The sequence below is a fragment of the Choristoneura fumiferana genome, chromosome 5 (genome assembly GCF_025370935.1).
Source record: "Choristoneura fumiferana chromosome 5, NRCan_CFum_1, whole genome shotgun sequence".
In the NCBI taxonomy this organism is placed as follows: domain Eukaryota; kingdom Metazoa; phylum Arthropoda; class Insecta; order Lepidoptera; family Tortricidae; genus Choristoneura; species Choristoneura fumiferana.
This window is the reverse complement of record NC_133476.1, coordinates 12,218,019-12,243,873: the sequence shown is the minus strand read 5'-3', so window position 1 is coordinate 12,243,873 and position 25,855 is coordinate 12,218,019. Positions and strand designations below refer to the sequence as shown.

At 38.8% G+C, this 25,855-nt stretch overlaps 1 protein-coding gene across 3 annotated transcripts in view; it reads left to right on the top strand.

Moving 5' to 3' along the window:
• The window catches only part of sdk (sidekick cell adhesion molecule), an 86,711-nt gene extending 61,108 nt beyond the window's left edge, over positions 1 to 25,603 (top strand). The window contains exons 2-29 of one of the 3 annotated variants that reach the window (XM_074087940.1): positions 3,249 to 3,344; positions 3,423 to 3,599; positions 3,890 to 4,106; positions 4,577 to 5,280; positions 5,360 to 5,452; positions 6,207 to 6,326; positions 7,892 to 8,047; positions 8,140 to 8,266; positions 8,348 to 8,643; positions 8,732 to 8,917; positions 9,717 to 10,129; positions 10,227 to 10,449; positions 10,532 to 10,728; positions 11,801 to 12,010; positions 12,347 to 12,601; positions 12,685 to 12,913; positions 13,363 to 13,683; positions 13,761 to 13,941; positions 14,957 to 15,172; positions 15,781 to 15,977; positions 16,163 to 16,359; positions 16,612 to 16,851; positions 17,394 to 17,531; positions 18,208 to 18,415; positions 21,223 to 21,504; positions 22,170 to 22,490; positions 22,706 to 22,998; positions 23,638 to 25,603. In XM_074087940.1, coding sequence (XP_073944041.1) covers positions 3,249 to 3,344; positions 3,423 to 3,599; positions 3,890 to 4,106; positions 4,577 to 5,280; positions 5,360 to 5,452; positions 6,207 to 6,326; positions 7,892 to 8,047; positions 8,140 to 8,266; positions 8,348 to 8,643; positions 8,732 to 8,917; positions 9,717 to 10,129; positions 10,227 to 10,449; positions 10,532 to 10,728; positions 11,801 to 12,010; positions 12,347 to 12,601; positions 12,685 to 12,913; positions 13,363 to 13,683; positions 13,761 to 13,941; positions 14,957 to 15,172; positions 15,781 to 15,977; positions 16,163 to 16,359; positions 16,612 to 16,851; positions 17,394 to 17,531; positions 18,208 to 18,415; positions 21,223 to 21,504; positions 22,170 to 22,490; positions 22,706 to 22,998; positions 23,638 to 23,880 — 6,536 coding nt within the window. In that variant the 3' untranslated portion in view covers positions 23,881 to 25,603. Of the gene's footprint in view, positions 1 to 3,248; positions 3,345 to 3,422; positions 3,600 to 3,889; positions 4,107 to 4,576; positions 5,281 to 5,359; positions 5,453 to 6,206; positions 6,327 to 7,891; positions 8,048 to 8,139; positions 8,267 to 8,347; positions 8,644 to 8,731; positions 8,918 to 9,716; positions 10,130 to 10,226; positions 10,450 to 10,531; positions 10,729 to 11,800; positions 12,011 to 12,346; positions 12,602 to 12,684; positions 12,914 to 13,362; positions 13,684 to 13,760; positions 13,942 to 14,956; positions 15,173 to 15,780; positions 15,978 to 16,162; positions 16,360 to 16,611; positions 16,852 to 17,393; positions 17,532 to 18,207; positions 18,416 to 21,222; positions 21,505 to 22,014; positions 22,141 to 22,169; positions 22,491 to 22,705; positions 22,999 to 23,637 lie in introns of those variants that run through there. The other 2 variants (XM_074087942.1, XM_074087943.1) reach the window with 2 other exon arrangements.
• The last annotated feature ends 252 nt before the right edge of the window (positions 25,604 to 25,855 follow it).

Sequence of the window (25,855 nt, the reverse complement as noted above, 5' to 3'; positions counted from 1 at the left end):
TAGCCAAAAATTACTTAATAATATCAAATTTTGAAACCATTTTTGTATTGATATATATCCTCAAACCCTGTTTTTGTTCATTGTATTTGTAGGTATCGAGTCAGTTTCACTGGTCGTAAAAAAAATCTTTGCCTTAAGAAGATATGCACACACTTTATGTAGGTTAGAGTGCAAAAACTGAAAAAGGGTACCTTAGGTTGCCAGAACGTGACATCAATGTCTTTACGACCCTGAAAGATTTTTTTTAGCGTAGGTACAGTTTTTGCCTCGCGTTTTTGCTAGGCAAGAAAAATTAACTGTCACTAGGTCGACAAAACATCGAACCAAATTGAAAAGTCAAGGAAATATACTGAGCGCAGCGGCGAAAAATCTGGCCCTCAAATTTATGCATAAATTGGTAATTTTGTATGTAGTGGGCTAAATTTTGTGCCGCTGAGTATAGAAACTCAGGATTAATTAAATATGATACAGACTTATTAATATTAAGTGAATTGGACTAATTTGAGTGGTCACTGAAAGAATGCCTTCTTTATTAACGGTAATTATTTGTACACCGGTCACTGTTGCAGACGTCCTAAATACATTAAATATGAGTCATTTACTCGTACAGCAGAATGTAAAAAGGCCTGATCGTTTAGGAGACACGTCATGCTATTCGGACCAGCAACCGAATATCAAGGAGGCGTGGTTAATGCGCTGACCGATTTTATCTTTACTCCGAGAGCGGACCGTCAGTCGCACCGACATATTACGACACAAAACCATTTATCGCCTGCCTGAATCAATTTGGGAACAACGGATTTCTATCTTCCACAAGCAACAGATAAAGCAGCGAAATGTTCGCTTAACCTATTTGTAATTACTAACATCAATATACTTAAGTACTTTCATTGCTAACTAAACTGATTAATCATCAAAACATACATGTGTGTATATATATCAAAACATGTCATGCTACTTAATGTTACTAAAAAGAAACGACTTACGATGTGATATAAATAAAAAACAACAAACCGTGTTTGTACATGAGAATTTTTATAACAATGGCCATTGAACGAACGGTTACTTAGAGCTGCTTGTTAGTGATTAAAATGGAAGACTGCATTAGTTTCTTTAACGTCTCATCTTAGTATTTAATGGTATTGAAGAGAAATCAAACATGACTAGCAAAACAAAACACTGTAAACAATTGGAGAGGAATCAATAATTTCCAACGTTCTACGAAGGAGGAAGCTTCCGTGTGCTTAACTTGGTTTATTTTTCTTTAAATGAGCAATGACATAAAGTTTATTGACCGCGTCGCCTCGACTTTATCAGACTTCGTTGATTGTAATGTATGGTAGCTTGAGAGACTTAAAAGATTGACCCTTTTCTATTGAAATAGGTCGACTCCATAGGGATTGCTAAGAATTTGGCACACTGTAAATCTAGCTAATCCGTTTGTTTACAGTGAGAAAACGTGTGCGTTACACTCATTTGTACCCTTGTATGGCTAAATCCGTATAAGTACGAAACAGCAGTAAAAAGTACGCTGCAAATCTCAGAGATTTGGATCATCTCGACTTTTTTTAGGGTTCCGTATCCGAAGAGTGACCAACGGAACTCTATTACTGTCGCTCGATGTCCGTCTGTCGGTCTGTCACACACAGGGCTATATCTCGAGGACCGTAATAGATAGACAGCTAAAATTAATACATAATATGTGCCGCTACAACATCACATAATAATCATAAAATAAAATTAAGGGGTTCCCATACAAGTAACATTATTTTTAATGTTACATTTAAATGTTTTCCCTAAGATAGACTCATGCTGGACTGGCTTTTATTATTTGCTGATATATGCAGTATTTTCGTTTCGAGGGTACCTTATCTATTATTATTCCGAGTTTGAGGATTGTATGCTTAACCGTCACAGAATAGTCAGTAAGAAAACAATGCTGGTTTGTTATAATATAATGCATTAGCGGAATCAGTGATTAATTATGGACTTAGTGTATACGGTAGGACTTAAAGGTCCCTTATTGGTCATTTCAGTACGCGTTTTGGCCCTTTTGCGTTATTTTTCCAATATGTATTGGTCGTTATGCGTCTAAACCACAAAATCATACTCGTAATTTGATCAAGACTTACTTATTATTCTTATTTGCCACAGCCGGTGCCAATGTATATTGCTTTTACAAAGCATCCATCAGGAGTCATTACATCTTACGTTTACGATACCTTTGGCTAAGAGGACGCTCCTTTCATTTATTATTCAAACCCGCTATCTAATCGACTTCATACCTATCCTATATTTCTTGAAACGTTTCTTACCGTATTCGTGCGTTTTATTACATACCCTTTTTAAACTTTTTTATCGCCAGGCTCAGTAATCTATACTGTAGTGGACGTACGGTCCACTATCCTAATTATATCTTACTTTCATTAAAAACACGACTTTATATTATTTTCATGTATCTTTCCAAATAACTCGCTACGTTGGCAGCTCGGATACAAGTCTTCTCTTTAACACCCTTGCGTCCGTTCAATATTATTATTCAAAAATGGAACTATGCTGCCAGTCTCAAACGCAAGAAGTTAGTACAATATCCCTCCCTCCTATTGAGGTTAGGACTAACCTACCTAGGCAGGAATAGTTAACAAAGGTCTACCATAGCTCTGCTAGAGTTGACCTGCAGGTTAAATGAGACCAGCCTTAATAAACATTGGGAACATGCCCTTAAATGGCCAACTCACAAGCCCGCAGCTCGAATGAACAAAACCTACCGAAAGGATCATTCATGGCAGTAGCTAAACTAAGTGCTTATTTATGTTTGGCTAAGGCAAAAAAAAAAGTGTTTATGACACTTTCCAACATTACTGTGTCTATGACACATATTGCCAAAGACAACCGCATGTAAAGCTAGCCTTACATAGCAGTATAGACACAGCATCGTTTATGATGTGTGTCGCACCACCATGCAATGCAAACTTCACATCGGATGTAAAGCTAGCTCCACACCGCAGTACAGACACAGCATCGCTTATGATGTGTGTCGCACCACAGTGCTTCACTGACTTTAGATCCAACAGTTGGCCATCACTCCCCCCTGAGTCCGTTCAATATTATTATTCAAAAATGGAACTATGCTGCCAGTCTCAAACGTGCACGTACGCAAGAAGTTAGTACAATACCAAAAACAAGTAGGTATATGTTCCTATTAAATCTTAACTTTTGAATTAAAAAATATTTGTTTTTTTTTTTAGTACAAATGCAGCCACCACGATTTAGTATGCAGCCATCATCTTCAAATAGCATAGTCAGAGAAGGCACTACAAAAATTTTACAGTGTTCTGCAATCGGTAAGTGTTAAATAAATACCTACTTAAACATAGCAAATACATATCTTTATCCTGTAATACTGAATTTTAATATTGCAGGTGTCCCTCAACCTATGTACAGGTGGTTAAAAAACGGTTATCCGCTTGGAGAATATTCATCAGAACTTTTCTATAAAATCCTCAATACTCAACGAAGTGATGCTGGAGCGTATCAATGCATCGCCAAAAACGACGTCGGTGCTATTTTTAGCGAAAAAAATAACATTATCGTTGCGTGTAAGTTAAGTTCATTTTCATAAGTGATTTTTTATGTATTTCCGTAATTTTTCTTAATATTATAAGCAAATTTATTACGAAGGGCGGAGTAAAACATCCATTACATAAAGTAGTTTACTTGTTATTACAAGTTAATACAATTACTTAATAGCAATGACTAAACTTTTGCATCAAGTTTAAGTACTAAGTTCTTAAAGTTTTATAGGCTTCTCAAAGAGGAGCAATAAAAAATTAAGCCAAATGCTCTGAGTGTTTATCGTGATCATAAATTTAATTATTTTTACTTGCAGATATGGGTGTATTCGGAAACATTGAACAGGATGTAGTTGTTATCGAATCTGGTAAAGCTGCTATTCTTGATTTTCCACCAATAGAATCTGATCCACCACCTTCAGTAATATGGCAGGATGAAAATGGGGTTCTCCGTTACGATCAAAAGTACGCCCTTACCGACAAACACCAGCTAATCATTCTCTCAGCATCAAAGGATGATGCACGGCCATACAGGTTTATTTTTTATTATTTTACTAGCCTTTACCCGCGGATTTGCTCGCATTTACAATTAGATCTAGTATTTATGTAGTTGAATTCTAAAATTTCACGAAAATTCCCGTTGGAATTCCCATAAATTATATCCTGGTCTTCGTCAACGTTGCATAGATTGAGATTTCGGGATTTTATCCCGATCCCGTGGGACTATCGAGATAAAAAGTAGCCTATGCGATGCGTTTTTCTATAGGTACCGAAGTGATCACTTATTTATGACGTTTACTGTACAGCTATGTACCAATTTTCATCCAAATCAAAGCCGTTTTAGCGTTACGAGTAACAAACACGCAAGCACACGCATACGCACAAAATTTCACCTTTACAATAACTAATTATAATTTTAGAAGGATTCCTAATAAATTTCGTATTTCCAAATTTAGGCGTGTACCCTCGTTAACTTACTAACTTACGGCAAGCAATAATTCCAGAGTTCGAGCGATAAACACGCAACTGGGAAAGGTTGAAAATAGTCCTTACATCAAATTGAATGTGTTCGGCGACGACGACAAAGAAATGCCACCGGAAATAATAATTAAACCTCAAGACACTAAAATCACTAAAGGCCAAGAATATACTAATTTATATTGCATAGCTAATGCCAGACCTTTACATGAGCTTGAGACACTTTGGTTCAAGGATGGCGTCTTGATAGATTTGGCAGGTGTTACTTATGACTTACCTGATCAATGGAATAGAACCTTAAGCTTGATATCCGCAAATTTATCACATACAGGCCAATACACTTGCCAAGCGAGATCAAAAACGGGAGGATTCGCAACCGTCACTGCTACAGCAAGCGTAACAGTAACTGAAAAGCCAATTTTTTTAACAAATTTAAAATCTGAAACATTTGGCGAATTCGGAAGTACGATAGTTTTAGAATGCAACGTTCAGGGGATTCCTATACCTGGCATTACTTGGTATAAAGACGCGCGGAAAATTTCAACCGTTGGTGCCGAAGCTGGAGAGCCTGACAACATCGACGTGGACGATGGAGGAGGGCGGTACAGGGTCGAAGTCAACCGCTCTCTAGTTATCAGTGACCTGAAAATGGAGGACATGGGTATCTTTCAATGCATCGCGAATAATGAAGCGGGCGAATCATCTATATATACTTGGTTGAAGATCAAAAGTAAGTAACAATTAGTCCCAATCTTAAGTTACTACATTTAGATTAAAGATAACACTAACCCATTGTGACTGTCGTACAGCTAAAGGGAATATCCGTGTACCGCGCAACATGAAGTTAATAAGAGTGAGGACCGCAGATAAAAAGGCAAAAACGTTCAAATTCGATACCGGCAGTAAGAAAAATTGTAGTCTTTCTGCACAATTTTCAAACAGCAATGAGTTTTACAGCACCAAGTGTTACCGCTAATTATAATTTTTATAATGTTCTGTGTTACGGTGCTACAATTGTTGGCACTTCATTGATTTTACGATTATTTACTTGTCTTGTTTATGTAGCTTGTAGGTAGCAATGTTTCACATTTTTGCATGATTATTTAATTATACTAACCTTTTTATATGATAATATTTTTGTAGTTTATTTGAAATGTACTTCTACTTATTTTATGACGGTACATTGTTGCGAGTATAATGAAGAAAGGTTATAATCAAAATACATATGTACATACGCTCGAAAAACATAACCCTCCTTCGGGCAATCGGGTAAAAATAATTAATAAGTATAACACAAATCAATCATTACTTATTTACTTACTATTCATTACTTGTAATTTGAATTGCAGTCCAAGCCCACAGTTAATCAATGGTATGTGTTAGTTGCGCCCAAAATAATCATAGCTTAATGAAGTATCCTATTGTACATAACGATGAATATATTTTATAGTTACTAAATATTTTCTCAACTACCGATACATAAAGACCTCTATTTAAGAACTCTATTATTAATTTCATTTATTAAACATTTCTGAAACACATTCGGCATGTTTTCATGTGATACTAACACAGTAATTGTAGGTGTGTTAATAATAATGTGGTAGGAGTTTATGTTGTCGCTAGCGTGTGTCTAACGAGAGTGCGTGTGGCTTGTAGCGTCCCCGCCAGTAATGCAGTCCCCGCCATCCAATCTTACGGTCCTGGACGGGAAAGATGCCACCATTGCGTGCCGAGCCGTCGGCGCGCCCACCCCTAACGTTACATGGTACTTCAATGGTGAGTATAAAATACACATACCTACTGGGTGGTTTCTGAACCAATGAAATCTCAAATATAAGGAAATTAAAAAGGGCTTTCCTACATATAGGTACTTAATATCGTTATTGCGAAAGTAACTCTGTCTGTCTTTCTGTTTGCTACCTCTTCACATCACACTTACGAGTATCTACCACCTCCCTACCTAGCCTACTTATCTACATATATTACCTAGCGGAAAAATAAATTTTTACTATGCGCGGTCGAAGTCACAAGCAAAATTTACTCCATACTAATACGAAAGCAAGTCGGTCTGTCTGCCTGTCACCTTAAACCGCTGATAAGATTTAGATAAAATTTGGGGTGGAGATCGTTTGAAATCCTGGAAAGGACGTAGGACAGTTTTTATCCCGGAAATTTGCGTATTTACCTTAAGATATCGTTAAACCAATTCATCGGAGACGAAGTCGCGGGCAACAGCTAGTTAATGCTATACCAGCTTTTGCGGAAGTTTCATACCTATACCCCTACACCACCCCTTAAATACCCTTAGAGAAGGTGATTGTTTAAAATGTGCTTAGATAAAAAAAAGTGAAATTGTAGTACCTGTAGACTCTACAGGTTACTAAAGTACTACTTATTATAGAGCACATGTAGTATTTTTTAGCCCTGTACTTTTAAAATATTTAAACAAAATTCATTTTTATACCTTCTTCATCCCCAGACCCCCTTAGGGCACTGATGTGTTTCGGCGTGGAGAGTAAAACAGCCGGTGAAACTACTGCCACTTGAGGTATCCCATCTTAGGCCTCTAGGTTGGCAACGCAACTGCAATCCCTCTGGTGTTGCAGGTGTCTATGGGCGGTGGTGATCTTTTACCATCAGTAGCCCCACTTGCTCGTTTGCCATCCAATCGAATAAAAAAAAAAAAGATACATAGGTAATTCTTTATTTGTAATATTTAAGCCAGCATCTAAGTTTCACAATCTAATTTCAAAAGCACAAAAAATCCATACAAATTTCCACCTCGAGTTACTTTCGCGCATAATAATATTTTAAAGAGCGGCCACACCGCTGCTTAAGAAACGATGCCGGTACCGAATCGCAGTGACTTTACCGAACAAAAGTCGTGACGTTTATAGCACGTCACTGCGATTCCACACCGTTTGCGTATTTTAACCAGCGGTGTGGATATCATGCAATAAAAACGGTGCGCATACGATGCGACACTGCGATTTTGTACCGTCACCGTTTTTTAAGCAGCGGTGTGGCCGCTCCTTTAATACGGATACGGATTTTCAGCTGCGGCGTGACATAATGTCCGTTAACATTGGATGGTTTAAATGAAACAGTTGACGTACTTGGTACGTTAAAATTTAGGTGTTAGTAATTATATATTTTCTAACTCGTGTTATGTACATGTTATAAATAAGACAACTGTAACTGACACTTCACTTTCACGGTAAACTGTTTTATGTTTATCTTTAGAAGAATTGTTTGTACCTAATTAAAATATAAAATTTTAAACATTCTCTTTGATAACAGTTTTCTTTTCACTCCGAAGACAAAAACAATTATAATTACAGATTCCATTATTATAAATCTATCCGGAAGACTGCAAGGATTGGAGGCAGGTGATCTGCTGATAACAAGCACGACCACGGCCGATAGCGGCAAATACACATGCGTGCGATCCAACGACGCCGGGTCTGTTTCTGGAGAGGCTTATCTTACCGTATTAGGTAACAAATAATTATCAGATTATTACCACATCTTATTCCAACTTTCAAGTCCACTTTAGATCATCTACTTAACTATCTGTATTTACTTACAGTGAGAACTCAAATCATCGCACCACCAGTCGATACGCGCGTTTTGCTTGGGCACACAGCTACATTGCAGTGCAAGGTTTCGAATGACCCAAACGTGAAATACAATATTGACTGGTTCCATAATAAACAGTAAGTATGATTCAATTTGCATTTCATTGAGTATTTTAATAACCTGCGTCATATTAACGGAGGTTTCTTTTTACTATTTAGACCGATGACAGCTGGTTCCCGGGTGTGGGTATCGGCAGATGGCTCGCTCCAAGTGCAAGCTGTGCGCGCCAGCGACGCCGGCGAGTACTCTTGCGTGGTGACGTCACCAGGCGGGAACCACACCCGACAAGCGGTGCTCTCTGTTATCGAGCTTCCCTTCGCACCGACCAACGTTCGCGCAGTTAGGTTAGAATCCACTCCGCAGCGAGCCATCAACGTGTCCTGGACCCCTGGATTTGACGGGAATTCGCCTATACAGAAGTTTATTGTACAGAGGCGCGTTGTACCCGAATTTGGTAAGCAACATTTATCCAAAAAGTTTTTTCTTATATGTATTATTACTTTCTTACATATAGAAAGTAATCTGCATGAAAATGTGTCCAGGTCCTACACCAGATCCTCTACTAAACTGGGTGACTGAACCGACGAACGTGTCTGCCAATCAGCGATGGGTTCTGTTAACCAGCCTGAAGGCGGCCACATCTTATCAGTTTCGTGTCTCCGCTGTGAATACTGTCGGCGAAGGCCCGGCGTCCGACCCAACAGATGTTTTGACTTTACCGCAAGAAGGTAAGATAATTTTTTTTCATATCATATAAAATATTTTATTGAAAAAAATATCCTGAATAAAGCCACAAAATTGTAAACTCGCTTTGACCAACTAACACTAACAATTTACTAACAAATAGTATAGCAAATTTGACGAATGCATCACTTAAAAATAGCTAACGGAACTTTAATAATAAACAACTCACGTGCACTGTTAGTTTCATCATTGGCATACTGCGCACTTTATGTTTAACATGTTGACGAGTTGCCTCAATACCCAAGGTTTGCTAACTTCTCACTACAATAAAGTGTTCTCTTTGTGATCAAGCTGCCAGCGACCTTATATGCTGCCAAGGTATGCAGAAATACTTGAGATTAAGCGATATGTTGACAAGTTATTTTTTTTATGTGTATGTGTTCTATGTATTCCGTTCAGACTTATTTAAAGGAACACTATTATTTTATTGAATGCGTCTATTTTTATTTTTTTATATTTATAGTTTTAGGTTCTTCTACCATTGGCATGATATACGGATCTCCGCATCATCATTTAGATACTTCAACTTAAACGTATGCACGATCATTAAAGATTATATCTACTGATCTCTCCGAATTTGCATGAACACCAATATTTATCAGAATTATCAAAACTGCTCCTTGTTAACCTCTTCCTAATGATATTTTCTGCGTGATAGTTGTTTGAAAGGAGCTTTAATAACCCTATTTTCTTACTATACTTGATAACCCGTTTACAAGGCATGCAACTTTTAAAACCATTTTTTCTTTAGCAAAAAGTAAGAAATTGACCAATAATTTCCAGCACCATCGGGTCCTCCTATGGGATTCATGGGTTCTGCTCGTTCGTCTTCGGAAATAATCACCCAGTGGCAACCTCCACTTGAAGAGCATCGAAACGGCCACATCCTAGGTTATGTCATCCGCTACAGGCTACGAGGCTACGACAACAGCCCGTGGACTAACCAAAACATCACTAACGAAGCTCAGAGGAACTTCCTCATCCAAGATCTGATTACCTGGAAAGATTATAATGTTCAAATAGCAGCTTACAATGACAAAGGTGTAGGCGTATTTACCGACAGTTATATAATCAAAACAAAAGAGGGCGTGCCAGAAGCGGCTCCTGATAGCGTTCGATGTGAACCTAACAATTCTACTTCGATCACTGTTTGGTGGACTCCACCTAATCCTCAAAAAATTAATGGAATCAATCAGGTCCGTGTAATTTGTACATGTATTTATGGTGAAGTAGCGTCATACATTCGACGTAAGATGCAATGGAAAATACTAATGCGTGTATAATTTTTTGCAGGGTTATAAAATTCAAGCGTGGAGATGGGAAGACAATGAAGCGGATAATATTGAACAAAAACTCGTCAGTGTTCCTCCAAATCTCCTAGATCCGCTAACCGAACAGACTGCCATTATTGGTGGCCTTGAAAAGTTCACGGACTATAATATATCAGTCTTATGTTTCACTGAACCGGGAGATGGACCTCGAAGTGAATATGTTTTAGTCAGAACCAAAGAAGACAGTAAGTAAAATTCGTCTCAACACAGCCAATGTTTGACATGTACCAAAAATTAAAGGTTTTTAAAATGTTTCTCTCTTTTTAGTTCCTGATGAAGTAGCCAATTTACAATTCGACGACATATCTGACCGTGCTGTAAGAGTTTCTTGGTTACCACCTAAAAAGTCAAATGGGATTTTAGTGGCGTACAGATTATCCTATCAAGTAAAAGATGACAACAACACTTACAAAGAAGAAATACTACCAGCAAACGTCACCAGCATCAGAGTAGAACATTTACAGGTATTTTATTATAAAAATTGTTTGAAGAATGAAAGAAAACAAAGCGCTTTAGTATGTGTAATCATAATTTAATCAGGTGACAAACCACTTGACATCATAAGTTAAATAGCTTTCTATTCAACAGAAAACTGATTAGGTAATAACTAATAATGTATATTTTGAACGCATGACAAACAAGTTATCCCTTTTTTACATATGTACGTTGTACTTAGCTTCTTTTTAGGTTGCAATTTATTTCTTACTAGCTTTTACCCGCGACTTCGCTCGCCTGAACCATAAACATTTAAAAGAAGCAAGCAATCAAGCAAGCAAGCAAGCATGTAAGCAAGCATAATTATGCAAGAAAGTAAGCAAGCATGCCAGCAAGCATGCAAGCAAGCAACCTTGCAAGTGAGAATGTAAATTTGCAAGCAAGCATACAGGCAAACATGTAAGCCAGAAAGCAAGCAAGCATACTTTTTAACACATTATTTAAAAAAAGTTTGTCTAATGTGCATTCATAGTTCTATGTAGTGTGTCAGCGGTTAGAATACAAAACAAACTTTTGGTCATCCCTTGGGAACGGCAATTTATTTCGGGACAAAAAATATCCTATTATTTATTCTGGAGTTCTAATAATATGTCGTATGCAAACTTTCATAGGAATCGTTGCAGTAGTAACGGCGTGAAAACGTAACAAACAAACAAACTCACTTTCCCCTTTATAATGGTAAGGATGAAAAAAAGTAAATGCCGAACCGTTAAATTCGATAGTTATTTGATAGATGAAAATTTGCCAATTTTGTATCTTCATCTCAGTTACATATATTACGATGATTCGACGATAAAGACATAGAAAAAGTTGTAAAGTATTTTTGATACATTTTTACTTCAATACAAAACTCGATTGTACCTGCATGTCTCGATTAGACCAGTAACAACATTTTAAAGCTTATCTTTATAGACGGTGACTGTTTTTGTCAAGTTTAAACACATTTGGAGATAGGTATAATAAGTTACTTTGCCCCATAGTTTGAAATAATGGACTGAAACTTTTCAGAAGTAAAAACTGAATATGATTGTGGTATTACAGGCAAGCACTCACTACAAGTTTTGGGTATGCGCGCTAACTGGTGTGGGCGCGGGAAGCGCGCGTGCGGCCTCTATACAGTCGGGAGTCGAGCCTGTGTTGCCGGCCGCTCCGCGAAGCTTGGCGCTCTCCAACATCGGGGCTTTCTCTGTGCTGTTACAATTTACTCCCGGCTTCGATGGCAACTCCTCTATCTCCCTGTGGACCGTTCAGGTGATTTATGTATATCTTTTCGAATGATCACTTAAGCCCGAAACGCCGAGCCATAGGCACGCCTATGTGTATTTTCTTCCACTTCAACAAAAAAAATATGAAAAATCATCAATGTAAAAACAGGATCGAGGTTTTATTTAGTTAAATTATCTGTAAAGGATTTCAGATTAAAAAATATTTAAGTTAAATTTCATTAATGTTTGGAGATCATCATGGATCTTCAGTCTGGAGACCGGAGAGTTTTCGGAGTCATTTACGACGTTTTTGGTTCTGATATTTTCCGCCTTTGCCAGCTCCAGCACAATACTTATTGACGATTAAATGCACTATTAACAGGCTCAAACAGCACGTAACTCATCATGGATTACAATATTCGAGCTCAGCGCTCCAGATGCCCAGTCTATACTGGTCACAGGCCTTGTTCCCTTTACCACGTATCGACTGCGAATCATTGCAACTAATGTCGTGGGCACCTCGCCACCTTCGGAGCCATGCAAAGAATTCCAAACTATCCAGGCGCCTCCTCAACACCCGCCCAGAAACGTGACAGTACGGGCAGTCAGTGCTAATAATCTACGCGTTAGATGGATTGTAAGTATAGCATCACAAAAAAAAATGATTCCATAAATTATTTCATTTCAGAAATGTGTTGGTACATCGTAATATTTTTTCAGCCTCTTCAGCAAAGCGAGTGGTACGGCAACCCAAAAGGTTACAACATCACCTACAAACGTAGCGGCGCTAACGAAACGCTTTTTAGCGTCATAGATGATCATACCGCTAATTCACACATACTTTCCAATTTGGAGGAATGGTCGGTGTACGAGATTCAGATGACCGCAATCAATGAGGTCGGAACATCTTCGGCGAGTCCGACGGCTACTGAAAGAACGAGAGAAGCTGGTAAGTATGGTTTTTATCATACTGTTTTATTTTTAACACTGTTTTTCTATTTCTTTATCGATAAATTTATTTAAATATGTAAATAAGTCTAATGATACCACTACTACAATGCAATGTGCTCTCCCTCTTAATTTTGAACACGCTTGCATTAGTTTATATTTTAAATACAAAAAGAATAATGAAGTGATTTACAAAAGACACATCTTAAAAGTTTAATTCAGATATAGGCCACAAGCCACAACGAAATAGTCTCATTTCTGCTGTAGTATAATTGTAGCTAGGTAACTCTGAAACAATGTAAATTCAACCCCACAGACCTTGTTTTGAGTTCTATTGCCTTAACAAATAACCTTTCTAACAGTTTTTCTCAAAAAACCGCACTGACATGTTACAATTTTAAAATAAATATATGCGTGCCGTGATTTAGATTAGTGTGTTGATTTTTACAGTCCCATCAAGCGGACCCAATGACGTGTCAGCTAATGCAACATCATCCACTACTGTTGTGGTCTTATGGGGCGATATTCCAGCGAAAGATCAGAACGGATTGATTGAGGGCTATAAAGTTTGTTTCGCAGCCATTGTACCACCACCCCGACCCGACAATCAAAAAGTGGAATGCCAAGCCATACCCTCCAATCAAACTCACACTATTACACTAACAGAACTCCGTAAATATGTCGTATACCAAATACAAGTTCTTGGGTATACCAGATTGGGGGATGGAGCCCTGAGTGACCCACCTGGTACAGTGCGAACTTTCGAAGACAGTAAGTGTTATCACTTCTCAATTTATATTTATTGAATAAAATACTAGACTAGTTACTCATTTATATTTTCAATTCAGCTCCCGGTCCGCCGTCGAACGTATCGTTCCCTGATGTTACCTTCACGACCGCCCGTATCATTTGGGATGTGCCAGAGGATCCGAACGGTGAAATATTGGCATACAAAGTGACTTACCACCTCAACAGTACGACGCAACACATTTTCTCCAGGGAATTCCTACCTTCAGATAGGACTTTCAGGTAAAAAATAAAACTAGCTAGACCTCGCAAAAGCCCATTTTTCATTTCCCAACCGACGACCGAACTCGGAAAACCTTAGCGTAGAATATTAGTGCTATTATAGAATACACTCTAAAGAAAAGTTTTATAACAAAAAATTTAACCGACTACAAAAAACCATGAAAATATTTTTCTACCAGTCTGAAGTCGGTGCCTCAGCACAAGCCAGCAGGAGTGGACCTATAGTCGTCTACTTCACCTGCATACCTAATTATATATTAGATTTTAATCACTCCTACTGTCTCGTGCTGAGGCACCGACTTCAGACTGGTAGAAAATTATTTACACGGTTTTTTGTAGTCGGCTCAATTTTTTGATATACAATTTTTGTCACGCTTTTTAGGGTAAATAATCTAAGATACAATAGTTTCATGTCAACTGCTCGAAACCTTTTATGAAAGATTGCTTTTTCTGATGCAGAGACGTTCATTATTGAGGAGTCCTGGTGCTTCACCACCCGTTCCATATGCATTACGAGCATAAATTGCTTAGCAACTGTGTTAAAGTAATTGAAATTCAACCCGTGAAGTACTTGTTATTGAGTAGTAGCTCTGTTGGTCAAATGTGGTCTTCATCATCAGTTCCACTGCACCAAATTATGATTTTCAAGAGCAAATGCACGAGTTACAGCTAAATATATCCAAATTACCATAGGTGTTCCTACAATATTTGAAGAGTTCCCTCGATTTCCTTAAGATCCGATCATCAGATCCTAATTTGGTGCTTATGGGACCTAATTGAAGGCATTCCTAGACGAACGCAAAAAAAAAATTCAAATCGGTTCATAAATGACGGAGTTCTGAGGTAACAAACAAAATACAACCGAATAGGTAACCTCGTTTTTTGAAGTCGTTTAAAAAACAATAGAAATCGGTTAATTATTTAATAGTGCTCGTGTTAATAACCCCGGTCTAAGTGATTGAGCAATGCATGACATATGTTGAAAAGGTAAACACGAGGTAAATTTATGTTTCAGGGCAACAGAGCTAGCCCAGGAGCGATATTACCTGTTCTCGGTGACGGCTCAAACGCGTCTGGGGTGGGGCGCCACTGCGCGTGCGCTGGTGCTCACGACTGTGAACCGCGCCGCGCCCACGCCGCCCGCGCGCCCCAACGTCTCTCGCTCGCTGTTACAGCCTCATCACATAACTTTCTCTTGGACGCCTGGCAATGATGGCTATGCTCCGCTAAGGTCAGTGCAAAAACAATCACTTGTGTACTACCTATTTACCTATATTTAGAGCGTACTATAACTCATTTCACACATGTAGCCTGTGTTAATTTTACACGCAAAAGTCGATGCCTTACTTAATAATAAAAATGGTAAAAATCAAATTCAGGGTATTGCTTTTACAAATTGAATAATGTTTGTTTATTATTTTTAGCCAATTCGCATGGCTAGTTTTATTTACAGCAATGAAAACAAAAATAATCGATTTGATGTTTGCAAACATGAAGAAAAGTGACTTTCGTGTTTGGATTTAACATTATGTATTGAAAAAAACACTAGACAAAAATTACGGCAACTCTGCTCTATCGAATAAAATGATTCATAAGTGGTTTACGGATTTTCGTTGTAGCCGGAAAAGCACTATTGACTCCGACTGACCGACGCTCAGTTGAGGTTACATGTCAGAGATGATCACCATAAAACATGACATGGTATTTAAATGACTGAAAAGTACAAGTCCGCGAGATACGATATTGTAGGCAATTTAGACGTACGAATTCGTAACATACACTTATTTGGATGTGAATAGGCTATATAGCAGTTATTTAAGCTTTTTTTTCGCATTTCAGATATTATACGGTACAACAGAAAGAAGAAGGGGCGACTTGGCAAACAATACCGGAACGCGTGGACCCTTTCGCGACATCATTCACAGTTGAAAACCTGAAGCCGTACACAGCTTACCAATTCCGCATAAGAGCCACCAATGACATCGGGCCGAGTCGCTACAGTAACGCTACTGAGACTGTCCGTACTTTACCTACTGGTAAGTTACTTTACCTTTGCCCAGCAGTGGGACATAATACAGGCTACATAAAAAAAAATACTTTTAACTCATTTCTTCACTAAATAAGTTTCACGACCATTCAAAAATTTTCATATACTGCTTCATACTTTATTTACAATATAATATAATTAGTACCTAATTAAATTCCCCACGTCGTTACACAGCCCCAAGCAAGGCAGTTGAAAAGCTTCACGTTGTGCCGATAACGCCGAGTAGCGTGCGTGTACAATGGACTCCTTTAACGGAGCAATATTGGAGCGGCGACACACAGACGGGTGGCTACCGGGTCTATTACCAACCTCTCACAGACTTTCCGACGCCACTTCACCACACCATGAAGCAAGAAGTGCCTGGAATCAAGGTAAAAACATAAATAACAATAGAAAATCATTTTCATTTTTTTTATATAAATTACTTATATGTGACATATCATTTATTGGCCGTTATATCTTGTAATATACTGTATAATGTTTGTCTCTGTCTCATAAAATTAGGCTCTTATGTTAGTGTTAAGGTTAACGAAGTATATACGTATACGTCGAAATAATTCTTCAATGCAGAGCAGATCCATGGTTAATTTATAGGTATCTAACTACTAAACCTCGAATTTCAGAGTGAGGAAGTAGTGCTGACAGATCTAGCGCTGGACCGCAACTATGAGATCAGCGTGTGCGCAGTGAACTCTCAGGGCGCGGGCCCAGGCGGCACGCCGGCGGTGGTGTGGGTGGGCGAGGCCGTGCCCACCGCGCCGCCGCGGGACGTGCGCGCTGACCCACTCTCGCCCACGGAAGTCGCGCTTGCCTGGCAGCCGCCGCTGCTCGCTCAACAAAATGGCGACCTACTGGGATATAAGGTGATTCCTCCTGTTGTGCTGGGTCTGTGGACTCTGCTTTTGGCATTCCACACGACGCAGTCATGAACAAGCAAATGCTATTTTCATCTTATTCTATGATGTTACTACGTTTCACAAACAAACACGTGGACGCTAGAAAGTTTGTGTGTATGTTCTATTTAGACGTAGATCAGAACGATAATGGCAACAGTTGCGGCTGTGCTAAATGTAATGAGGAAAGCACCCGTCCTCTCCTCTTCATGGGAGAAGTCACAATATTTCTGGTCATGGTATAAGTACTCATTTGTCTATGTGGAGAGCTGTGGCCATAATACTTAATCCATTTATTTTATCACATAAATTCCATACACCTGAAGATCCAAAATAATAGTATAATTAAACTAATGTTATTCCTGTCTTGCGGCCAGAGAACTAGCAATATGAGGAATATAATTTTTATCAGTTGTAAATTGTAATCCATTCGAATAATGTGAACGCTTGCTCATAGTAAAGTTAGTATGGATGGAGTCTTCATTAATTGCTAATAGATTTTTTTTCTTCAGATTTTTTACCTCATGACTGAGTCACCAGAAGAGCTGGAGCCAGGACGTCGTGCCGAGGAAGAGATCGAAGTCGTCGCCGCCACTGCCACCTCGCATTCCCTCGTCTTCCTCGACAAATTCACACAGTATCGTATTCAGGTAAGGAATAATACCTACAGGCCAGTATCTTAGATTTAGTCCCTCCAGTGAGTAGGGAAAAAACTTATCTCTATCTCAAATCCACTTGTCAATTTCCTAACTATGTATCTACATGTACGTAACGGAATCTTTTAACTTGAAACTTTGCAATTATACGTAATTCTGATGTCCATACTATAATGATATAGAACCATCGAGCTGATTTGATGATAGAATCGGAAGGTCGACACTGGAATTCCAGGAAAGAACAATGTAACCTAGGTATGTTTAGATGTGTTAGAGTCGCCTTAGGGTGTACTTTGACCAAGAGTGGTATCCGGGGTCTGATGATTTAGCAGTTTGGTAGGTTTACCATTAAAGTGTGTTTTACTTCCCGAACGAGGGTTTTTTTTTTTTTTCATTTATAATGGTGGGATAAAAAACAACCTTTAAGCGATTGCAATGCAATGAACATTGCGGTTGGGCTTTGCTTAAAATAGCTTGCTTCAAATACTTCATCATCATTCCAGCCTATATACGTCCCACTGCTGAATTACACCATTGAATTGCTTCGCAGGTTTGTGCACACAAATATTAGCCGACCGTAAATACCGAAGACCTGACCTAAGGCAGTTGCCTTATGCCTCAAAAAGGAGTTATATTTGTACGTATATCACTACAGATAATAAATTGACAGATGCTGGCTTTCAACCCGGCCGGCGACGGGCCCCGCTCGAGTGCTGTACTCGTCCGCACGCACCAAGGGTTGCCCTCGGCCCCGCGAAACATCACCTTTACCGACATCACTATGAACAGTCTCGTGGTCTCCTGGGAGGCGCCGCATCGCCGCAATGGCCTCATACAGTCCTATATTGTCACTTACGAAACTATAGAACAGGATGAACGTAAGTTAGAAATATTTACTGAAAAACGGTTCGTTCGACCACACTTTCATAAACTAAGCTTTAAAACCTTTTAAACATTAAGCCTGAAGAGGTAAGAGACAGACAAACGGACAGATATTCTATTGGGATACCTACTAATAGGACAACACCAATATTTTTGGCATTAAAGGATGAGACTTGGCACACTTGTTCCTTAGAAGGACCAGAGTGGAAAACGCCCGAGAGCCAGCGGGAGCCACCCTGCAGGGGGGAGGGGGAGGGTCGTAATAACTGCTAATTTATTGCTACTACGGCAAGTTGGGTATCATTTTCGGGTAAATAAAAGATGGCCGATCATTATCCGAAACAAAAAAAAAACAACAAAAATATCATACAAAAAAATTACATTATGGCCGATAATTGAAAATTTTGTTTCTTTTTTCCTGTAACGAGATATCGTCGTTCAGTACTAACATTGTACTGTTCTGACAATGAAAATTGTACCTTATGGAAAATGCTAGTTACGCGGTATTGCAGCAGCAGTAGCAACGACGATATCTCGAACGAATACCGATAATGGCAAAAAAAATATGTTAAGAAAGCCACATTCATACAGATTCCAAAAATATAAGCTTTATTGGAACAATTTTAGAAAAAAATGCGTTTAAAAAATATTTATACACATCGCGGCAGTGGCATACTTAAAGAACAACTAAATACAGTCTTTTTAGGGTTCCGGAGCCAAAATGGCAAAAACGGAACCCTTATAGTTTCGGCATGTCTGTCTGTCTGTCCGTGGCTTTGCTCAAGGACTATCAATGCTAGAAAGCTGTAATTTTGCACGGATATATAAGTAAACTATGCCGACAAAATGGTACAATCAAAAAATAAAAAAAAAATTTTTTAGGGTACCTCCCATAGACGTAAAGTGGGGGTGATTTTTTTTTTCATCTAACCCTTTAGTGTGGGGTATCGTTGGATAGCTCTTTTAAAACCATTAGGGCAGGGTTACTCAAAGTGGGGTACGCGAACCCCTAGGGGTTCGCTATTCGACGGTAGGGGGTTCGCGACAAGGTTTACGTGACTCCAAAAACCACCAGGCTGCAAGACTAGCAAGATGGTTTGCAAGTTTTTGGACACTTTTTGTATTTTTTATTTTTAGTTTCTCCATCAGTCAATTTTATTACTTTCTTTGGGGGGGTAGGGGTTCGCTATCGTCTAGAAGCTTTAACAGGGGTACGTGGAGCCATAAGTTTGAGAAACCCTGCATTAGGGGGTTGCTAAAACGAATTTTTGATTCAGTGATTTGTTTGCGAAATATTCAACTTTAAAGTGCAAATTTTCATTAAAATCGAGCGTCGTCCCCCCTCTAAAATCTAAACCGGTGGGTGGAAAAAAAAACACATCAGGATGGTATAGTAAGTATATCAAACTTTTAAGGAAAACTATAACGGCTAAGTTTGCTTGAGAATTATTAGTACTTTATGAGAAATAATATACCTAAACTTGGAAAATTCCGTATAAAATACCTTCATAAAAATCTTCTTATAAAATCCTTAGAAAAATATTACTTAATTTTTTCGTAATGGCTACGGAACCCTATTTTGGGCATGTCCGACACGCTCTTGGCCGGTTTTTTGATAGAATAAAGCTCAATGTAAATGTGATGCTTTTTAATTACAATAACTTTGTATGTACTATGTATACGAGTATAGTATACAGGATGGCCCATTTATATCGGTCAGTATGGGAAAGTCTGAAACTATACGACATACGAAAATTTCTTCTTAGGAACCATGACATCGATTTTAATAACAAGAAAAACTGCATTCATGAATTTAAAAAAAAACCTGTACTCAGCTCGGAAATCGAACCCGGTTGTTTTGAAAAAAAAAAAACTTACACTAAGATATCGATTGTGTACGTCTTAAGAAATAAATGTGTCCATGAAACATTATATCTAAAATGAATAAAATGCATTGTTTTCACATAATTTAATTTATTTTAGTACCTAGGTGTTCGAAGTTTTTTGTTTTTTTTTAGAACAACCGAGTTCGATTCCCGAGCTTATAAATATATTGTTTATTATGTACATTTTCCCCCGCAGTCGCACAATTCCGTGCACTTAATTTGCCGCTGGAAACACGACCTCGAACCACCGCAACTTTTTTTGCATCTGCATCGAATCATTCCCATGCATGCATCGGCAGTCTTCGGCTAGTCCTTCCCTCATATGCTGCCAGAAACCCTCCTGTAGCATTAGGAAATGTGTTCCATGTCTCTATTGCACTTTTTTAGCCTTTCCCGTTAAAACAGGAGACAGTGTCACACCCTGTGAAGGCGTGGAACAGGGAGCATTTTCGCTTTTTCTGGCCCTGTAAAAGGAACTAGTAGATTGTTGCACCAAGCAGAAAGTTATTATTATTGCACCGAGTGACGATTTGGAGCTCGAGCGTCAGCCAGGGCTTTATAAAGCACGATAGCAATATAAATTACTTAATGCGAGGTGCATAATCGAGGTGTAAAAATGATACCCAACTTGCCATAGTAGCAATAAATTAGCAGTTATTACGACCAACAGTACGCGCGGCGTAAGTAAACTTTACTCCCTCCCCCCCCCCTGCAGGGTGGCTCCCGCTGGCTTCCGGGCGTTTTCCACTCTGGTCCACCTAAGGAACAAGTGTGCCAAGTCTCATCCTTTAATGTCAAAAATATTGGTTCCCATACATGACCATAAGTATCCCACTATTCAAACATTTGTAATATCAGTAAGAATAAGGATGTGTGGGAGAGACGACGAGAACTTGATCATCATCATTTCTTTGCAGGTGAAACGAGCAAGCAAGTAAAACAGAAGGTGACCGAACAGAGACTGCTGGTGGGCGACTTGGGCGAAGAAGTGGAGTACCGTTTCAGCGTGCGCGCGGTGACGCTGGGCGCGGGCCCGGCGGGCACGGCGCGCGCGCGCACGGGCCCGCAGCCCGGCTCGCCCGCCACGCCGCGCCAGCTCGCGCTCGCGCCGCTGCCCGCCGCGCTGCATCTCGCCTGGACCAACGCCGCCTCCGGCCGGGGACCGCTGCTCGGATACTACATCGAAGCCAAGAAGAAAGGTACCTTACCAAGCCCGACAATGTCCAGCCTCTCTACGCGGTTTTTAGGGTTCTGTACTTCGAAAGAAAAAAGGGTACCCTTATATGATCATACTGTGTCTGTTTGGCTGTCCGTCTGTCACAACTGATTTGCTCCGAAACTATTGGAATTATTTGAGTTAAAATCGTGCACATAAACAGGCGTAAAATTGAATTTAAAATATACAATAATAATAATATTGTATATAATTGTATTATATACTTATATATTTATATGTGCGTGTGTAATCGACGCGTGTATATATATATATATTAAGATAAAGAGGCGAATGGTTAATTTAAAGGTGAGTGTGATAAACGACTTGAATGGATTTTAAATTTCAATATGTTACGATTTGTAATAGAAATTCGTTAGTGCCGAAACTACTGTACGAACTCTTTATAACGAACTGTTAAACCTATCTAATGCTAACAAATACATTTCATAATCTCATTTTTATTTTATTTACGAATATTGAATTTTTGATGCAGCCAAGGAAACCTGGCAAGCCTGTAAGTTTACTAGAGAAACAATTTCGCACAATTACCTAGAGTTTTTATTTAGCACATAAACTTTTACATTTTAACCTAAAAATAGTAGCTTCCTATAACTTTCTTCCTGAAAATTGTCACTGTGGAAATTTCAGATGATACGCGTTGGGAGACAATCACTAAAACTAGCAACGGTATTTTAGAAGAGTTCACGATATCTTACCAAAGTTTGCTGCCTTCTACTGCTTACAATTTCCGAGTTATAGCGTACAATATGTACGGGATCAGTAACCCAGCGTACAACGAGAAAGTAATAGTGACGCCGTCGAAGCTGTACTTGGAGTATGGATATTTGCAGTACCAACCGTTCTATCGCCGCACCTGGTTCATGGTGGCACTCTCTGCTGCCTCCGTCGTCATTATCATTATGGTGATTGCGATACTCTGTGTGAAAAGCAAGAGTTACAAGTATAAAAGTAAGTTCTTCAAGTTCTTATTGCTACTGAAAACTTAGATTGAAACAAGTTTATAAAGGCTAATTTGAATAGATTTAATGTGAACCGATTTTTATACGAGTTTAAATGACGTGATTAATTGCTAATCATAACCACTATACTCCCAATATTCGTAATTATTCTTAACATTTAAAAAATTAAGTACCTGTACTCACCAAATTTATTTGTATCGATAGAAGAAGCGCAGAAGACGTTGGAAGAGTCCTTGGCAGGCGAAACGGACGAGCGCGGGTCGTTGGCCCTGGACCTTTACCGGTCGCGGCAGAACTCGGCGGGCAGCGCGGGCGCGCTCGGCGGCGCCACGCTGCGCCGCGCCAAGCCGCCGCAGCTCGGGAAGTCGCCGCCGCGGCCCTCGCCCGCCTCCGTTGCCTACCACAGCGACGAGGAGTCTCTCCGCGCCTACGACGAAAACCCCGACGACTCCTCGGTCACCGAGAAACCCTCCGAGATCAGCTCCTCTGACTCTCAGGTGATCACCATCAAAATAAGCGTCGTTTAACTACCCTCACGTGTGACTAAATTAACATTGTTTTTGCCCCATCTTCACGTTGGACCGTATGGTAAATATAACGATATATCGCTATTTTCTTTTCGTCACGCTTTATTCGGCACTGTTTATAGTAGGTTTGCCACCGCAGTGTACTGTTCTACGAGTACATCGTTGTGTTAGAATCACCTGTTTTTAATCCTGTCAAATGTAGATATCGAATTTTTTATGTATGATTAAATATGCGTCTCCTTTCGTTTTTGCTACTTATTAGTATTACCTTCTTAGTATTAACATTACCTTCGTAGGCTACAGTCTGCTATTGTTTTGATAACTTAACTCCTAATGATACATAAAAATAAATAAGATCACATTACATCTCATTAACAATAAAAAGAAGCTTTAAAATAGAAATACGTGGAATGAATACAGGTTACAAAACTAAGCATGAAAATTAACACTATCTCGGTGTTAGAAGAAAATTTTCGTGGGCTCACGCGACGGTATCTTGCAGCTCGGACTGCCGGAAGCGGGTTTCAATCACGCCTGAGATTACGAAATTCATCTTTTATCCACTTAAAATTTAGCTACCACGGTTAATAGACTTGTTTTTGCGCGCAGAATTCCGAGAGCGATAATGAAAGCGTGAGATCGGAGCCTCACTCGTTCGTGAACCACTACGCGAACGTGAACGACACGCTGCGGCAGTCGTGGAAGCGGCAGCGGCCCGTGCGCAACTACTCCAGTTACACGGACTCGGAGCCCGAGGGCTCTGCCGTGGTCAGCCTCAACGGCGGCCAGATCGTCATGAACAACATGGCGCGCTCGCGGGCGCCCCTGCCCGGCTTCTCGTCCTTCGTATGACAGCGGCCCGCCCGCGCCGCCGCGCCGCCCGCGGCCTGCCACATGTGAAGGCCTCACTGTGCTCGAGGCCATATCAATAACGCATTCATATCTTACACTGTGATATAATTAATTCTCAGTTTAACTTGTGAATGCACCTCTCACGTCGACTCGAGATGAATTGATTGCCTTATCTTTCACTGCCCATTCCTAATTCTATCTTTAACTATTATAAGTTACTGTTATTCCCAATGTACATATCAGTAAATACTAGCTTTACAAAAGTTAAAATAAGTTGAATTTGTTTGTGTCTTAAAGAGACGTATTGCAATCTTACGTCTGATATTATTGGAATAGTGATGACGACCAATGTAATTATGTTAGTAGCGAAATTAGAGATCTCGATATATTCAAAATGTTTTGATTAGACATTAAAATGTTCATTATGTAATGCTATAGGCAGCCTTTAAGAATTGTTGACGATTGTACGGCATCCGTTACGTTGATACCGCAAAAGATTAGTACCACGTGTAGCAATTCGTGTACAACTGTGGTGTACAACAATTGTATGGAGATTTAAAAAGTATTGCCATAAAAAAGCTTAGCTTTAAAAAATAAGATTTACTTACTCAACTTAGTTCTATTGCACATAGTTAGTACGTGTTTAAAATAAAATACAGTAGCCACGCAGCTCTTTATGACTGAGCTAGATACAGTTTTTATAAAGCCATACTTGTACTTATTCAAAATATATTTTTTACTATATTAACTAAAGGCAGTTGACCTGTTTTTTTTAATAAACTCATATTATTGCATGTGAGTTTTAAAAGAATGAAAATAGTGTTTTCTTTAATGAGTTTACCGTTATTTTTTTTATTTCGGCCAAAACACTACATAATAAATGATAAATTTCATACAATAACTGAGTGAATTAACCAAACTTTTCACTAGAGTGCTACTTACTCTATTCACGCATAATATGTATGTACTCGTATATCCAAATATTTTTCTCAACAAGCTAGCTAGCAGCAAGCTCTTTCAATTCGTTTGTATGCCATAGAAACAGAAATAAACAGTATTTGTTTCGCTAGTTAATTAAATTATGTTTAAGATTGAATATGAGACATAATTTAGGTTAATTTCTTAACAGTTTTATATGAAACAAAGATATCGACTGATAATTTTAGACTATAACTGCGATTTATGTAAATATAAATAGTATTACTAAATCATAACAATCTAATAAAATGCATGAATTTTAAGAACAAGCTTAATGAACTAGGCACAACTTAATTAAAATAACTGTGATCTATTGTAATATAAATTTTCAATGAAAAAAAATTCAACTAACTATTACAATATACTTATTTAAGTAAATTAAAGTTAGTTGTTCATTATGTAGGAATGTGCGAGATAAACTTAAATACGGCAGCATTGTTAGTGATATCTACATATATATTTAAATTAAGATGCACTTGTACATTATTTTATAATAATTTTCTACTTGGTTTACATTTATATAGTAAACTCCTTTAATTATGAGACCAAGACTAAACCATTATTGGTTTTCTGGCAGCTATAGCTAGCCGAATTCGCTGACGATATTTTAATATGTCTCACAAACTACTTTTTTACCCTATTTTGTCAAAGTCAAATGGATCGCACAGATGCCATTTCTCAGGCAATAAAACTGGAACACAAAATTGGATATTTACTTTGTAACAATACAGAATGAAAGCATACAGTCATGTTTGTTTTTATTTGACAACCTTTCTTTCATCATCATCATCATCAGCCTACAGCAGTCCACTGCTGGACATAGGCCTCTTCCATGGCGCGCCACAACACTCTTTTTTCAGCCTCTCGCATCCATCCGCCGCCAGCGACCCTCTTAAGGTCGTCCGACAGACATGCAAAACTGTCTATCTCTAAGTATGGATTTATCTTGTAGTACTAACCCTTTACCAGGCGAAGGGATATATTCCTCCCACATCTT